This window comes from Mauremys reevesii, linkage group 1 (genome assembly GCF_016161935.1).
Source record: "Mauremys reevesii isolate NIE-2019 linkage group 1, ASM1616193v1, whole genome shotgun sequence".
NCBI lineage: Eukaryota > Metazoa > Chordata > Testudines > Geoemydidae > Mauremys > Mauremys reevesii.
Window position 1 is genome coordinate 110,017,962 of NC_052623.1, and position 13,956 is coordinate 110,031,917.

Consider the following 13,956-nt stretch of genomic DNA (forward strand, 5'->3'; position numbering starts at 1 on the left):
ATCTCCATCCTTAGAAGTTTTTAAGGCCTGGCTTGACAAAGCCCTGGCTTGAATGATTTACCTGGGGTTGGTCCTGCATTCAGCTGGGAGTTGGACTAGATGACCTCCTGACATCTCTTTCATCCCTAATCTTCTATGATTCTGTGATTCTATGATTTTCATGAAACTGTCCAAAACAGCACATTTGAACCTCCAAAACACTTGAAATCAGGTTTAATTTCAGTTCAGTATATGGTTCCAGTCCAGTATAGCATACAAACTTGCTCAGCTTCAAGCATGTGACTAGTCCTGTTGAAATCAATATGTTCTTTAGGACTCTGCTGGATCAGGGCCTGTGTTTAGACACACTGTGTCAGTATCCTTGAAGATTTAGAAACTGTAGTGTGCTAGTGCATTTAGGTTTGATCCATGTTTGCTGTGGTCATTCACCTGGTAGATCTCTAACTGCTGTTCATGTTTTTCTCCCTGTGTCCAGAATTCCCATTTTTTCACTGCCTAACTTCAGTCTCGAAAAGAAAAACATCCAAGATGACCAATACACCACTTCCTTTGTTGACCAAATGAATAGTTTTGCAAACTCATTAGAATTATCACCTGAAATTTGCCAAGTTTCAAATGCCTGCAAAAATCCCATTGGTTCTTTCTTCACTGGGTCTGAAAAAATCCTATTTTTTCCTCTTTGTTTTAATATTTTAAATCCTTGTTTATGCCTAGGTCATTTTCTACCATGAATACTGAAACTTCCTCTCTCCAGGTGCTCCACCCTGCCCCTCTCCAATAGGGCTAACAATGAAAAAAAGAATTCTGTTTTGAGAAAAATTCTGAGACTTTGAAACTTGTTTTCATTCTTCATCAGAACAAGACTTTTTGGAATATCTCGAAGAGTGAGAAGCCCCATAATAGGCTATAGCCCAGTAGTGAGGGCACTTCCCTGGGATGTCAAAGACCCAAAGGCATATCCTTGCTCTGCCTAATTCAGAACAAGGGCTTGAAACTGGGTCTGCCACATCCCAGACAAATCCAGAAATTCCATCCTGGACCTGAGAAACTTTTGTGATGAAAGTTCCCTCAGAAATGACATGCTTCTGTGAAAACGTTTGGTTTTGAAGAATCGGCATTTTCTGACTACACATATTTTGTTGAAAAATTACCCAGCAGCTTTACTCTCCTATCTATCCAAAGTGATACAACTAAAGTCATGTTTCATACTCTCCAACCGGACCATGTCACTTCCATTTTAAAAATTCCTGCACTGGGTTCCTTTGACCTTCTATCTCAATTTTAGCTTCCACTTCTCATCCTCAAGGCTCTTCACATCTCTATAAAGGTCTATAGCTCTGTTCTCATTTATCCCCATTTCCCACCTCATTCCCTTCACTAGGCCATTGTGACTCTCACCTAACCACTCCTTTGGGATCCTTCTTTCTTGGTCCTGCCAGGAGTGCAGGGGACTGGACTACATAACTTCTCAAGTCCCTTGCAGTCCTATGATTCTTTCACTCTCATTTTTATGCTATCTTCCAGACTGCCCTCACATTTGTGCCAAAACTCCTCCTCGCCAGCAATGTGGAAGGAATCAACCTTTCAGTTTAAATTCTTCCTTATAACCCACTTCTTTCATAAAGCCAGTGTTAACCATTCAGTAAGCACCTAATAGACTAAAAGCAAATGTACTAAAATGGAACTATCATTTGTGGAGGGTAGTGCATGTTGTGTCTCTCTGTAAAAGGCAAGATTCTGCTTCCAATTACTTTGATGTAAATCTGGAGTCATTCAGTTGTTTGCAGTGCGACTGAGTTCAGAATCTGACCTGTACATTGTATTTTTTTTTAGGCAGAGACTGTACCTCCTTTTTTTATTACAGCACCAAGAACACTGACTATCCTTAGCAGTGCCCTTCCTATTTTTCTGGGTTGGCAAACACAATCTTTATGTAAACATGTTGGATTCACAAATGAACAAGATCCAGCTAATATTTTTGGCACATTTGGGTCAAGCCATAATCTGATGTGTTTTCATAGCTGTAATTCTTCTGTGTCTCAAGACAAAGCCCCCCCCCTTTTTTTTTTGGCACTGCTCCCATCCATCTTGCACAGATGTTTACACAGAATCTTACTGCTTTTAGTCAGTGTGGATTGGTAGAGGCATGATGCTATTATAAAAGACAATCTTTCTACTTGACCATAATACCATGGTTGAACCTATCAGGAATGTCACCGCCAAAATCATTGCTGAAAGGGTTCTTTTGTCAGATTTGTTGCCATTTGCTCATGGACTATGACTAGCACTGACTCTTAGATAAGATAGATATTTATTTTATAAACAGATATGGACCAAAAACATCCAGGTACTTATTGAGAGTGAGAGAGGTACTGGAGAATGAACTAACTTCATTCTTTTGGTCTACTGTTGAGTTTTAAGAGGAAAGATTGCACGGTAATGCAATTTCTTTGTTGCTTTTGATTGGACTTATTTCCTTTGGTTATTCCTGTTATTATTTTTATTTTATTTAAAAGAAACATATTTTGGAAGCAAAGAAAGAATGGTAACTCATGGAAAGCAATTGTTATGCTGATCACACCTCAAAGCTGAGGTGCAATAGTTAGCCATTAGTCAGGAACTGAGTTTTCACCTAAGGGGCTTGCTAATTGATCACTGGATGTCTGAATATATATCAGTCCACCTCATTAGAACTTTACAGGACAGCTAATAAAATCTGAATTAGTAATCATTGCTGATGAAGTGGACCTGCTCCCTACTCTACTTATATGTTAAAAATGGCATGCGTGCATAAGACCAAGTAACAATATTTCAGACAAACAGTAGTTCTATTTGTGACTAGCCAATCAGATTGACTTTGCAAGATGCTTGCTCGGTGAAATAATAATAATGGTGTATTGCACAGAGGAAGCAAAACCACGGTCATCATCTTCAATTACCTCGATATTTTCCAAGAAAAATTGCTATTCAACTAGTTGACATTTTAGTATAGGTTTTGCTGCTATAGTATTTGCCAAGTAGTAGAAGCCAGATCTCCATGTTTTGCTTTTAAAATCAGTGATGGAGTCTGAGTGTTTATTTAAAATACAATGCAGGTCTGCCTTTTGTATGCCCTTAAACAACCCAGAACATGCAGGGTAATACATCAATATGCATCAACATGTTATTCAGAGGTCAGATAACCAAATATATAGACAGTAATTTGCACTTAATGCAATTTATTGTATATTTATAGCTGATTGCATTTTATTAGACATTTTTCTTATAACTAGAATTTTAATGGTTAAATTATTAGAAAAACATATATTTGTTATGAGTTCAATATGTAAACCTTACAGTTCCTTTTTTCTGAATTCCAGTTCAGTCAAAAATAGTCCAATTATAAATACTGATGCAATTCACTACAGTCTTCAAAGAAGTGGCAAAATAAGAGCAGGTTACAGAATACAAACAAACATTTTTAATTTAAAACAAGCCCACAGACAAACTGGAGAGTCTGGAGGTGGCTGTGAGCTATGTCCTCATTTTCACCTTAGAACAAACTGACAAAACGATCTGTGTTGCTAAAAGGTTATTTTTGGTAACCTGTATCAATTTCCTATTCACACAGCAACTGGTGGCAACTAAAAATAATCCCATTTGAACACCAGCTAAGAATCTGGTCACATTTGGCTCACAGACAACATGCATAAATAAGGTTTAAGATCCCTTGTTCTGCTACTTCACTCGAGCTCACTCATCAAGCTTAGTTTCATCAAGCTGCCATTTGAAAGCTATTGAAAAGCCATTAACTGACAGGACTGTGAGAGCCGCAGTGCAGCAGCACACCTCAGTGCTGGAAGAATGTGGCTGCAAGTGCACGCCAATTAAATCTTACTATTCCTGGGGATGTGGGATTAGGAGCAGTGTCAATCAAGTGTGTTACAATAGCACGTGCAATAGTCATGGTTCAAGACACACAGAGGTTTATCTTAACTCCAGCAGCTGGGTGAGAATGACTTGGAAGCCTCTGCAAGATCTTGGAACAGAAGCTACCTTAAATAATGTATTCTGAGGTAAACTGGATACCTGAGGAAAGGCTCTAAATAATGTATTTTGTAGGCATGACAGTTGTAGCAGAAGAGAATGCTGAAACCTGTAGGAAGACTACGGTCTGAGATGAAAGAATGTCTCATTACCATTTTATCAAGTGCTGTAAGTAACAAAATGGTTATTTTGATTTTATAATTGTCTCTATTTTGTTTTCTGAGGTGTCTGTATTTACTGCCTATGCAAAAAGTATCAAGGCAGATACTGCATGATGCCAGTTTGATAGTCAGGGAAGGGAGTTGTTACGTTGCATGTGAATATATGCAGGCAGTGTATAATGTTTCTTCTTTCTCTTGTGTACTGAGAACTTCACTGTGTGACTCAGCTCTGATTTTAGAGCCCATATTATTAGCTTTCCAAACTTCGTTTATTTATATATTTAAATAGTCGTTGAACAAAACACCCAAAGACAGGAAACATCTCAGACATAGGTCTGTGTCCTAGGTACCTTCAAGGACAGCCCAGGACCTGTCTCTGGTCCCCAACAGGATTAATAAAAATGAAAATAAAACCATAATTAAAACACTCACATCATCTACTATACATCAATCCTCTGTGCCCCCCACTGGTATTTAAATCTGAAAAATGCAACCATTCTGTGGGACAGACTCAAAAAATAAACTTTTACCCTTGAATCATGCATGCTGCAGCTCTAAAAGACTGATTAGGATCTAAGTGTATTGGTTCAGTGCAGAGCAATTTCTTATCATCTCTTTTTAGTATCTTTAAAAAGGGTGTGCTTTTTCATAGTTGCATGTTTGATAGTATTTTCTGAGCGAATTAATTTCTTTAAAAAATCCAGTGTGTGAATGGAAATAATAGATGTTACAGCAGACTAAGAAATGATCATTTTACATTTTGTTCCAAGCAACCATAATTGCTTTACTGGCTGTGGATATTTTCCACTGAAGGACTTTGAAAACTTCAGACTTCTTCTAGTATTAATGTCACTGTCTTGTAATGACAAATGGGACATTGCTGAAAGAGGTTTTCTCCCTGGATTATGGTCTTTGTTGACACAAGTGCACTGAAGGCCATTCCTGGAACTATTTTTAAAATAGTGTATTGTTAAGAAATGAAGAATGTGATTCTTCAGTGTCCTTGGCATGGAATTAAGGTACCTTGAAACTATCTTTTGTAACTCAAGGAGAAATTAAATATTAGGGTCTCCTCTCATGTCAGTTCAGTGGCATTTATGTATAAGGCCCCCTATTACTAATGGGACTTACAAACTTAAATTCCCTGCCAATACACATGAGCACAGATCACTTACTCTTTCTGTATAACTCTAATAAAGATTTCTAATAATCAGTTTGTCGGTTTTGACATGGGGGCTTAATAATTAGACTTTTTCAGCAAAACAAAGCATTTGTAAGATGTCAGATATATAGTTTAGATCTGCCTTTATTCACTGTGATATTTCTATAATAGTATAGCTGTGACTTTAATCTGTAATGAAATTATAACCTATAATGAAATGTATGGACTATATCACTATAGAAGAGTTCTGAAAGTAGACTTCTAGGTTCTGTAACCAATAGAAGTCAAAGAAGACAATAGGGTTTTATAGCGGTAAGGAGGCAAATGATGGATTCTTGGAAGCTTCGGTGTACTAACTAGGGAGACAGCAATGAAGGACTAGAAAATACAAGGGGGGGTGTATAACAGTACTGTTTATTTTCTATTATTTTGAATGCCTTGCTGCATTAATAAACTCTGTCTTACTAAATCCATATTTTACCACATAAAATGTTTTTAATTTTCCTTTTAAATGTTTGACTTTTGAAAGTGATGGATGCTGCCTGGAGCCAGTCATAATGCCTTTTACTGCATCAGCTTCTCCACATAGCATTAGCAATGCACTTATATCCCTGCCTGCAACTGGGGAGGAGGAGACAAATGTAATGACTCTTCACTCTGCAGCCTAATATCTCAAATGATATTGCTGAGGGGGAGGACCTTGGGAGTGGGAAGGAGTTTTTTGTTTTTTTGGGTTGAGGGGGCTAGGAGACAATTGGGATCAGAGCACAGGTATGGGCTTGGGGTAGAGGAGAGGACAGGGTGACAGTACTGACGATGGAATCATTCTCAGGTCCTGGGAAAGCATCCTAACCAATCAGTGGTTAGAATCTGACTTTGTCCTCTGTGACTTATGTGTTTTATCCATCACGCGGCTGGTTTCTGTGTGTGAGAGAGAACTAGATAGAATGTGTTTGAACAGAGCTCATTCTGAGTTTCTGTAGGGATTGGGAAAAGGGGAAATGTTTAAAAAAATGAAAATTACAGATACAGATAAGCCAACACATTAGCAACTGCTCGTGCTGTTTGTTTGGCTTTGGCATTTTGTTTGTAGTTTATATTTCTGAACTAAATGCCATGAGCCACTGCAGACTGAGAGATAGAAGGAAGAGAAGAGGAGGGCAAATGCTGTTCTGTTCTTACTGGACAGACGCAGTACCATTAGTGGTTTTTACTAGCTATTCCTACATTCATTAAATGCACTGTTGTTGGTGGGAGACTGAAAATGAGAGGTAATCCATGATTTCATCCAAACACACACTACATGGGCCATTCACTCCACCACTTTGTCTCTGCATTCTGCCCAGATTGTGCCTAAGGCTGCCAATGCTGATGCCTGCCACTGCAGTTCCTGGTGCTTAATTACTGTCTGCCATCATGCTGTTTTCAGATAAACTATCATGAGCCCCCACTTCCATAGGGTAGGGAGCACATAGCCAATATGTTAAATAAAATTCACACAAGCACCAACAAAAGCAAAATGAAAAGAAAACAAAACCCCTACACCCTAAGTCCCAAACCCATTATTCCTTTCTGCCTGCTTGAACAGCTCATGCTGCCACTACTATTGGCCTTCTGATTTTGTAGCCAAACACCTTTGCTGCTTAGAGCTGTCACTGTTCGTGCTGACAGTTGCTATACCATCTTATGCTTGGTTATCTGCTATTGTGAGCCACATTCCATCCCCGGCAGAGAGAACAGTGTTAGAGAGGAAATACTACATGCCTTCTGCTGGATGCCATTCTTCTCTCATGCTGAATAGTATGACCTACAACTATATGAATTAATGCAATTTTGCAAATTATGCAGCATCTTGTTTCTACACTCTCTCAAATATCATAGTTCTGACACAAATCTCATAATATACGTTGAACTTTGTTTCCTAAATACCAATGAAGTCAATGGAACTATGTTGATTTACACCAGTTAACGGTCTAGCTCAAATCAATATATGCAAATGTTATGTCTAGCAGATGTGAATATCAGAACCCGGTCACACCCTTACTGCAACATCACTATTGTTCTAATAGTTCATCTTACTTAAGTATGTGTGTGCAAGAGAGAGATGCTTTCATTCATGCAGAATCATGTCAGGAACTAGGGAGAGAACACCAAATTCATTTTTATTGGTGACAAGTCAGGATTTGAACCCAACTTTCCAAAGGTGCAAAGTTAGTGCAGTAACAGCCTGTGACATAGCCCCCAATTACCACATACTATCTGAAAAGGTGGAAAGAAGCTTCAGCTGGAGAAAAGTAATTACAGTAATTAACATGTTATAAGAGATTTTGCCTTTAAATTTGTAAAAAAAAAAATCTCATAATTTGGTGTTTCCCTTCTCAGATAAAATAAGTATTAGCTTTGACTCCAGTGTATACTACTGGGAACCATAACTGTATATTTTTGTGTGTTAAAAAGTTAAGTGTGACAGGTTATGTCTATACTACATCATTTACAGCAATGCAGCTGGGGTGCTTCTGGTGAAGCTGCTCTCAGCCGATGGGAGAGAGCTCTCCTGTTGGCTTAATAACTCCTGCCTCCATGAGAGGTGGTAGCTATGTCAGTGGGAGAAGCCATGTGGGAAGGCTGTGGAAGGTGAGATGGTCTCTGAAATAATCCCCAGCCCAAGAAATCCTTTGTGGATTAAGATCAAGACCTTGAATTTGGTTCTATAGTGAAGGGGAGCCAGTGCAGTTTGTGAAGCACATGTGTGAGATGTTCCTGTCAGCTGTTGTTGCTTAGGTGGTGTGCTGGTACATGCTGCAACAACGTCAGCCTTTTTTGTGGTGGTTCCATTCAGCAGAACGAGTTGTAATCTCTTAATTTGAGTAAGTACAAAGTGTGACTCTTGATAGATTGATTTGAAAAGGAAGAGTGTGGGTTCCCGGTTAGTCTAAAATGGAAGAAGGAATTCCTAACCACCAATCTATGTGTCCAGGAGCAGTGATGACCAAAGGCTTCACTCTGTGCTGACAATTTGTGATCTAATGCCCTTGATCACTGGTGAGGTTAAATAAATGGCAAATTCTTCAGTGGTTTATTTTTCCTGTTCCTACTAATGTGATTTCTCTCTTTCCAGGGTTGAGCCAGAGCCAATTTTCATTCATTTGCTCCATTATATCTGATGTGCCACAAAAATGACATGTTCTACATTTTACACACCACTGATGGGGAAACAGAGGACAAGGAAATAAAATGACTTGTTCAAAGTCATACAGCTGGTAAATGGCAGATCTGTGAATAGAAGTGAGGTCTCCTGGCTATTAGACGAGGGCTTTACCCACTAGACCGCTCTTCACTGTAGCTTGCAATATCATTATGGTGCCAGCTAACTGGTGTCACAGTTTATTGCACAATAAAAGAGCTAAGTAATGTATACAGTATGGTTGTAGGGAACATTTATTTTTCCTGGTACATGCTTGTGACAGAGTGACCTTTGGAATAAGGTTATGAGTATTATTGAAATGAGATGGCTGGCAAAGCTGAGAGAAACTGTCAGCTGCTGCTGAGATTAGGAAGGGGATTCCTCTCCGGGGGCGGGGGGGGGAGGGAATAAGAAAATTGAGACAGATTCACTGTGCGTAGGTTACCACCGGGTGTGTGTGTACACATGCAGTCTTGTAAAGGCACTGGAAAAGAAAGAAAAGACTCATCTTCCATTTAAAAATAAGGCAAATTTCTAGACCTTACGGATGGAGAGGAAAGTTTGAAGATATGAACTGAGCACACCCTAAAGGATCAGAAACCAGATGACCAATAAAATGAACCCCAAAGTTCTTGTTTAAAAACAGTCATGATTTTGGGGGATCTGACTCACAATGTTTGAATCTTCATCTTCACAATACTGGAATAAGCTATTAATTGCAAATTATTTGTTCACATTGACCACCAATTATGGTGAGGGTAGGAAGGCTGAGGAAATACTGGCTGTTTCATATTTATGAAAAAAAAACCCTCTGGGTGTCGAGCTAATGCTCTGGGCATTTCATAAATGAAAAACATTGAAGAGAGATAACAATACAACACAGAGGACTTCTCATCCCACCTTGACAACTAAAGAAATGTAAGTTTATAAGAAGTGAAAACAGTGGTTTAAAAGAGGGGAAAGCTTTAGCCAGTACTAGCATTATGGTAGCATTGTGGGTATCTGATTGAATGAAGGAAGACCATGTTGTTTTAAATTCAACAGAGTCAAACACAAAAGTTCCTCTATTCCCTAGCCCTGGCTACAGGCAGCACTACACCCACTAACCGCTTTCTCTCTCTAACCCCAGCACTTCTACAACCCAGCTAGGTGTAGGTATACAAGGGAAATTAATTGCAGTGCTGCCCATTCTCACAATTTTATCATGACTCTCACAATGTTGGGTGATTTCTCCAGCTCTTGGATTTATATGACTATGAGAGAATCTCAGCTTTCCCTTTTTTTCAGAAAGGAAATCTCTAACCTTTATGATTGGGGTCATATTTGCTACTTTTTTTTCCCATCAGAAATAAAAAGAATCTCAAATGTAATACTTCGAAGAGGGTCCTAACTCAGGATTTTTTAATGCTTTGGGTTGGCAATACTGCCATTATGATACTTGCACTTCTGCAAATCTTCAGGTGAAAAGTTTTATAGAAGTGTGGAGCACCCAAGCAGCTACCACTGGCTTCCATGGGAGCTGCTGGGTGCTCAGTGCTTTTGAAAATCAGAATGCTTATTGAGGTGAATAAATATGAATTAGGCACACATCTTTGAAAGTGTGTGTGCGTGTGTGTGAGAGAGAGAGAATATGAGTGTATGTATAACACTTTATGCCTACAATTTCAATTCATTGCATAGAAAAGCATTTGCAGATTTTAAAGAGAAGATAATTATTACATTTTTATTAGGCTAAATACAGCATGGAATAAAAAGTAAGGGAAGCAATTTCCACTAGTTGGACATTTGAGGATCACAGGATTTCAAACTTCATACTGAAATGAGAATAGGTTCTGTGTGTAACTACAATCATGCCCAGAAGAGATTTATATTCTATCATTGTCATTTTGTATTCCCATTGTAAAATCTAAAATGTGCATGATATACCAGCGTTTTTTTGTGAAAGATTATACCAGGTACTTTTAATATGCTTAAAACCCCATAAACCTCACATTCCTTGGTATTCAGGCTACTTATGTCTTCCTTGCAGGGTAGTGATTCTGTAGTCAGCAAAGAGATATGACTATCCAGAAGATAAAATGAAAGACAATTGTAAAGGTCAAAGTAACATACTTTCTCACCATATTGCACAGCATGCATGAAACATTAAGATTCTGATATCACATTTTTGAGGCAAAGATTACGGCAAGAACAGAAAATGGCATAGCATATCTCCATGCTTCTGTGAAATGGTACAAACATAACCCATTTTTATTACAACGTTAAATCAAGTTTCAGGGTTTATTTTTTGCATACCTAAGATAAGCCACTGATCAGTCCTGTTTTTCCCAAATCTGTCAACTGAAATCTGTAACTGGGACCTACCATTACACAGTAGATCTGTTTTAAAATCAGAGGAGAATTAACTATACATTTAGAAAGCAAGCAATAGTATAAAAAAAACAAGTTATGTGGTATGACCCCAGATATGTAAGACAGCTCATACAGTGAAAAAGATTATCTAGTTTGATTCCAAAGAAAATAGCGTTTGTGTCTATACTGAACAAGGCGGGTTTAGTTTGGTCAGAAACAAAATAAATGGCCTCCCTGATTGATGTTTTATTGTTATAGGTTTACACATACCTATAAAAGACCACTGTCAAAATTGATAGCTTCCATATTTGGTTATCCCATAAAACTGATTTTCCAAATATTAAAATAAGCCGCTCAGAAGAAAATCTGTTACTGTATTAAAATTCCAGCTGCTTGGCATGACAATGGAAAAGACAGATTGTTTGGACTGTTGTGATTTGCAGATGTACATGTGCAAGTTTGGCCATTGCATCCCTGCTGTCTGCCAGTTCCATTCTTGCCTGGTGGCAGGGTTTTACATCTGACAAGATTCCTGCTCTGTATCAATGAGATGGGAATTTTGTCAGTTTTAATCTCTTCTTGTCTTATAAAACTGGCAGGAAATGTGGGCAAGATGGCACAACACACAAGTATAGGGTTTATTGTTAGGTTCCTCAGTCGAGGGGCTGGGATGTGAAGATTTCTGTCATCCTTCTTTTAGAATGTGTGAGTTTTCTACCATCAGAGAACACTTTAAAACAGAAACTTTGTTTTAGCCAGATGCTAAACGTTGGGCTTGATTATCTTACCAGAGATCCTATTAACCTGTCTTTTTGTGCAGTGTTACTTTACATAAGATCTATGGTTCAGGTTATGTTAATTTATTTGGCTGTAGACAGATAATGAATTTGAGGCAACATCTGATATTGTGAGCAGGATCAATTTTCTCTGCTATTGTTTTTTTGGTAGCTTTGAGGAATCATCTGTATATTGGCTATTGTACAATGAAGGAAATTGGAGTTTCTTGTAGATCAGCACTGATCCTGTTGCTTGGCTGCGTGCCTTTTTTTCAATATATCTTGTTCAATGAGGATCTTCAATTTTTTGGCTTCTTCTTTTTTTCTCAGATAGTTCACTTGGCTATTGCTGTTACGTCCCTGAATACCTTGTGTATTCTTACATATCACTATGAACTATTATATAGAGATCATCTGTGTTCACTGTAAAGAGACTCATTTTTTCTCATGCTCAAGAATCATATGCCCATTGCACAAACACAAGTTTGGGAAGGAGGATTGGGGAGGTGGTTTTATGCCATTTTTTAGTATCCTCTATTATCAGGGTATCTGGAAGCCTGCCCAACCTTGTGATTTAAGTTAGAGCAGCTTAAAGTTTACTATGACCTACAATCATTCATAAAAACCCAAGGGGCAGCTGAGAATAGCCAGAGCACTTTGCACTCCAGTCAAACCCCAAACATTCTCTGATCTTTACACTTAGTATGTACCCCTACAATGTGAACTGGTATTGAGGAGGCTAATGGGGGCTGCTGGAAGCGGAGGCCAGTAAATACTTCGGCCCGTGCTGCTTCCAGCAGCTCCCATTGGCCTGGAGCAGTGAACCATGGCCAGTGGGAGCCGCGATTGGCCGGACCTATGGATGGGGCAGGTAAACAAACTGGCCTGGCCCACCAGGGGCTTTCCCTACACAAGCGGTGACCCCAGTTTGAGAAACACAGGCTTAGGTTGACTTACTGCAGTGTCTACACTGTGCTGCGTTGATGGGAGATGTTCTCCCATTGATGTACCTTATTCTTCTTGTTCCAGTGGAGTACCGGAGTCAACCAGAGAGCACTCTGCAGTCGATTTAGTGGGTCTTCACTAGACCTGTTAAATCAACCCCTGCTGCATCAATTGCAGCAGCGTGAATCCCCAGTAAGAGTAGACATGGCTTTAGACTCATATGCATGTAGTTGGAGTTGCATAACTTAGGTCAACTTACCTCTGTAGTGTAGACAAGGCCTAGATGATCACAATTTTCCCTTCTGATCTTAAAGCATATGAGTCTAAGGCCATAGTCATCCTGTGATCACAAGTGCACCCGTGTCTTTCTCCTCCTTTGTCACTCCCAACTGATAAAGCCCAAGTTTATAGCAAAAATTCTTGTTGTTGGTCCCTAAATGCATAACCTTACACTTTGCACTTTTAAATTTCATCCCATTTTTACTACTCCGGTTTACAAGCTCATCCAGATCTTCTTGTATGATATTCTGGTCCTCCTCCAACAATACTTGCCAACTTTTTGTCATCTGCAAATTTTATTGGCGTACTCTCACTTTTTGTGCCAAGGTCAGTAATAAAAATGTTAAATAACATTGGTCCTAAGGCCAGTCCCTGAGGATCTCCACTAATAGCTTCCCTCCAGCCTGACAGTTCACCTTTCAGTATGACCCATTGTAGTCTCCTCTATAATTGGTTCCTTATCCAGCTTTCAATTCTCATATTAATCCCCATCTTCTCCAATTTAACTGATAATTTCCCATGTGGAACTGTGCCAAATGCCTTACTGAAATCCAGGTAGATTAGATCTACTGCATTTCCTTTGTCTAAAAAATCAGTTACCTTCTTTGCCTGGCTCAAACTACCATGTAAAACCATGTTGTATTTTATCCCATATTGCCATTCACCTCTATGTCCTTAACTACTTTCTCTTTCAAAAGTTGTTCCAAGACCTTGCATACAATTGAGGTCAAACTAACTGGCCTATAGTTTCCTGGATCACTGTTTCCCCTGTTCTTAAAAATAGGAACTGTATTAGCAGTTCTCCAGTCATAGGGTACAACCCCAAGTTTACAGATTCATTAAAAATCTTTGGTATTTGACTTGCAATTTCATGTGCCAATTCCTTTAATATTCTTGGATGGATTATCCAGGCCCCCCAGTTTAGTCCCATAAAGTTGTTTGAGTTTGACTTCACCTCGGATGCGGTAATTTCTACCTTGATATCCTCATTGCCATTAGCCACCCCGCCACTCCCCCTAACCTTTTTGTTAGCCTCATTAAAAACTGAGGCAAAGTATTTATTTAGGTGTT

At 38.9% G+C, this 13,956-nt stretch overlaps 1 protein-coding gene across 2 annotated transcripts in view; it reads left to right on the forward strand.

Annotated features, from left to right (window-relative positions):
- Window positions 1-13,956, forward strand: part of MYO16 (myosin XVI) — a 575,450-nt gene that overhangs the window by 112,169 nt on the left and 449,325 nt on the right. The window contains exon 4 of one of the 2 annotated variants that reach the window (XM_039546990.1): window positions 4,102-4,194. The exons of the other annotated variant lie outside the window; for it this stretch is intronic. Within the exon in view, the coding sequence (XP_039402924.1) occupies window positions 4,167-4,194 (28 nt within the window). The 5' untranslated portion in view covers window positions 4,102-4,166. The remainder of the gene's footprint in view (window positions 1-4,101; window positions 4,195-13,956) is intronic. 2 annotated transcript variants of the gene reach the window in all.